Genomic DNA, 3,428 nt, shown 5'->3' on the forward strand with positions numbered 1-3,428 from the left:
TTCATGATCAATATTTGATCCCCTTTTAATTGTATTGGCTTTCCTATGAACTCAATGTGATCTCGGATCACTTAACAAAAAAGGTAGACTCTTGGAGCTTTTTCCAATGCTTTGTCGTTTGCATTTGAGGGGTCCACATTCACTTCCCATTGCCAAACCCGCCAGAGCTGCCGCCCTGCAACCAGACAACCCCGAGACCTACACAAAGGCCCCAGCTTTGGACCAACCGACGATCCTCGACGGACTGAATCACCCACAGACGCTCCGCTGGTAAACCTACGCCACCTTGCCCGCGGCCGAGGAAAGGGGGAGAAAGGGGAGCGGACGAATCCGGACCGGCAAACCGTGCCGACGACAAGTGATGCGACCGCATCGAGACCACATATCCCTCCAACCAAGCTCCCTGTCGAACATGGGGAAAGGGGGGAAGTAGGAGCGGACGCATCCGGACAGGCAAACCGTGCCGGCGGCAGGTGGCGCGACTGCCTCGAGGCCACCTATCCCTCCTACCAAGCTCCCCCGCGAGCACCCCCATGTCGCCCCACCATGGTAGCTGACACACATCTCCATGAGGCCATCGGCAACCACGTGCCCGCCGACGAGGGAGACCAAATCAACCAGCAGCCGCAACCATGGAAGCTCACTGGATATGCCTCCTCGCATCGTCTGCCGACGTCCGAACGCTAGACCAGGAAGGTTCCGACGCGAACTCGACCAACATGCTCCGCCAGCCACCACCACTGCGCCGCCACCCCCACCAGCCCGAAGCCAGGGCAGGGCGGCCGCCCACAGATCCTTGTCGCCCACGACCCGCACCACCGCAGCGCCAAGCCAGAAGCCGGCCCGGGCCACCGGAGCTCGCCACCGACGCTCTGCCTCGTCGCAACCGCCTCCACGCCAGATCCGCCCGCTGCCAAGACCGCCCGCACCAGCCGCTCGCCGCCCCCGTCGCTCCACGCACCGGCGCGCCCTCCGACACCCCGCTTGTCGCGCCATCGCCACGCGCAGCGCCATCACCACGCCGCAGCGCCGCCTTGCCCTAGGACAGCGAGGCACCCTGATGCAGCCGCGTCGGCCCACGCCAAGGCCGCTGGGAGGGGGGACAAGGAGGCCTCGCTACCGCCGGCGGCGGCCGGGCGCCGTGCCCTCTGGCGGCGGCGAGGGAGGAGGAGGGGGCGGGGAAAGGAGTTGGCGGTGGCGCGGTAGGGTTCCTCCCGTCGCCTCGCGGGGGGCGAGCGGGAGGGTGGTAGACCTTTTGTGTCTTCTTGTCATTTTCACAGCCCCTCACGCGGAATGTTTTGCAACCTCTCTGAACGGTTGCAGCAAAAACCGTGGAAGGAACATGTCGGACGTTCCAAGGGAAACATGGCACAACGAGGATCTTGAGATCCGGAGAGATCCAACGAGCCCCGCACGACCGGCACAACACTCGGCCAGTTGGAAACGTTACATTTTCCGAAACGGGTCTTGTTCAGCTGGTACGTACGTACCGCTCCATAGTCGGAGCAATTGTTTTGTTTCACTGCACCGCACCTGTTTTCATTTGTTTTTGCAACAGCGACGTGTGTTTTGTTTTCCGAAGTTGACAGCACCATCAGAGAATCAGAGGTAGAGAGCGAGACGGCGAGGCAACCCGGCCGGGCTCGGGAAATAAATGGGAGCGTGCAGCAGGCTCGTTGGCGGCGTGGCAGGCCCTCTCTGTCGCCTCCTTCCCCTATCTTAACTCCCTCCCTTCCCTTTCCTCCATCACTCTCCTCTCCCCCAAAAAGCTGCCTCCGTCCGTCCCCGTCCTCCCCACCCCCACCACCACCGTACGCCCAGACAAGCCAAAAATTTAACCCACCGCGCGCGGTTACACACGAGCCAGCTACCAGTAGCCGCAGCACGCAGTAGGCAGCAGCTCGATCAAGCTGCCGCGCCGAGACATCGGAGACGAGCAGGCGCGTAGGTGCTGCCAAGGAGTAGATTTTTCACGCATGCCGCGGGGACTCGGGCGTACAGAGTAGAGGCCGGGCGATACAGACGTGATCTATGGATCTGGGCGCATGGCGGGATTCCCTCTAGGCGGAGGAGGCCACCACAGCCGCGGCGGACGCGACGACGACGGCAGCCACCCTCCCGGCATCAACCCCTCGTCGTCTTCCTCTGCGGCCGCCTTCCTCTACGCCACCACCCCATCGCGCGGCGGGTTTCAGCTATGGCAGGGGCAGCCACAGCCGCAGCACGAGCAGCAGCAGCACCCGTTCTACGGCGGCGCCTCCTCCAGCATCATCCGCTTCGCCGATGACCCGGCCGCCTCCGGGTCTTCGTCGCGGTGCGGAGGGAGAGGGTCTGGGGCGGGCACAATCAGCTGCCAGGACTGCGGCAACCAGGCCAAGAAGGACTGCCCCCACATGCGCTGCCGCACCTGCTGCAAGAGCCGCGGCTTCGACTGCGCCACCCACGTCAAGTCGACGTGGGTCCCTGCCGCCCGCCGCCGCGAGCGACATCACCAGCAGCCGCAGGGGCAGGCCTCCGCCGAGCCGTTCAAGCGCCCTCGCGAAGGCGGCCAGCCCTCCTCCGCCACGCCTACCACTACTTCTTCAGGTACTCTCTCTTATAGTCTAGTATCTACTGCACTGCACCCACACCACAGACCACACTAGCTAGCTATTTCTCTTTCCTTTTTGTACAGCTCAGCTCAAAAGAGCGAGAGATCGTGAGCTTGATGGAATCTAGTGTGTTAAATGGTTGATGATTTAGGGGAGCATCAGCAGCAGATGATGGCGGCCGACAGGTTCCCGCGGGAGGTGAGCTCAGAGGCAGTGTTCCGCTGTGTGCGGCTGGGCCCGGTCGACGAAGCCGAGGCCGAGGTGGCGTACCAGACCACCGTCAGCATCGGCGGCCACGTCTTCAAGGGCATCCTGCACGACGTAGGCCCAGACACCTCCATCACCGGCGGGACCCGCGCCGGCCACCACGCCGCCGAAGGTTCCTCCCCAAGCACGGCAGCTGCTGGCGGCGCCGAAGGAGGCAGCGGATCTACGGGTGCCGCCGCAGTGTCGTCATCAGCTGTGGTGATGGACCCGTATCCCACGCCCGGCCCGTACGGTGCTTACGGCGGCGCGCCATTCTTCCACGGCCACCACCCGAGGTGATCATAGACAAGGTCACCTCATCACGCGCTTTAGACGCCATGCCTTGGTTCGCTTTACCGTTAACTCTGAAATTCTTAGATAATGCTGCTGCTGCTGCGATCGATCGACATGATGGCTTCGATTGATCTTGTTGATGCATACATAAATTGATGCGCTGGTTTTCTTTAGTTCATCAGGTCAGGTCAGCTAATAAAGCTGGAACTAGCTAGGGAACAATCAATGATTAAAAATTGAAATCTGACAGTTGATTAGTTTGGCTGCCTGCTTTGCCTTGATAGAGAATGGTTTGCT

General features: G+C 61.8%; 1 protein-coding gene across 1 annotated transcript; it reads left to right on the plus strand.

The window, feature by feature from the left end:
- Positions 1–1,694: 1,694 nt before the first annotated feature.
- Positions 1,695–3,399, plus strand: LOC119335774 (protein SHI RELATED SEQUENCE 1-like). The gene is made up of 2 exons (XM_037607850.1): positions 1,695–2,586; positions 2,743–3,399. Exons 1-2 carry the CDS (start codon positions 2,046–2,048, stop codon positions 3,135–3,137), a joined length of 936 nt encoding a protein of 311 aa, XP_037463747.1. The 5' UTR covers positions 1,695–2,045; the 3' UTR covers positions 3,138–3,399.
- The last annotated feature ends 29 nt before the right edge of the window (positions 3,400–3,428 follow it).

Source organism: Triticum dicoccoides, chromosome 7B (assembly GCF_002162155.2).
Source record: "Triticum dicoccoides isolate Atlit2015 ecotype Zavitan chromosome 7B, WEW_v2.0, whole genome shotgun sequence".
Classification (NCBI taxonomy): Eukaryota; Viridiplantae; Streptophyta; class Magnoliopsida; order Poales; family Poaceae; genus Triticum; species Triticum dicoccoides.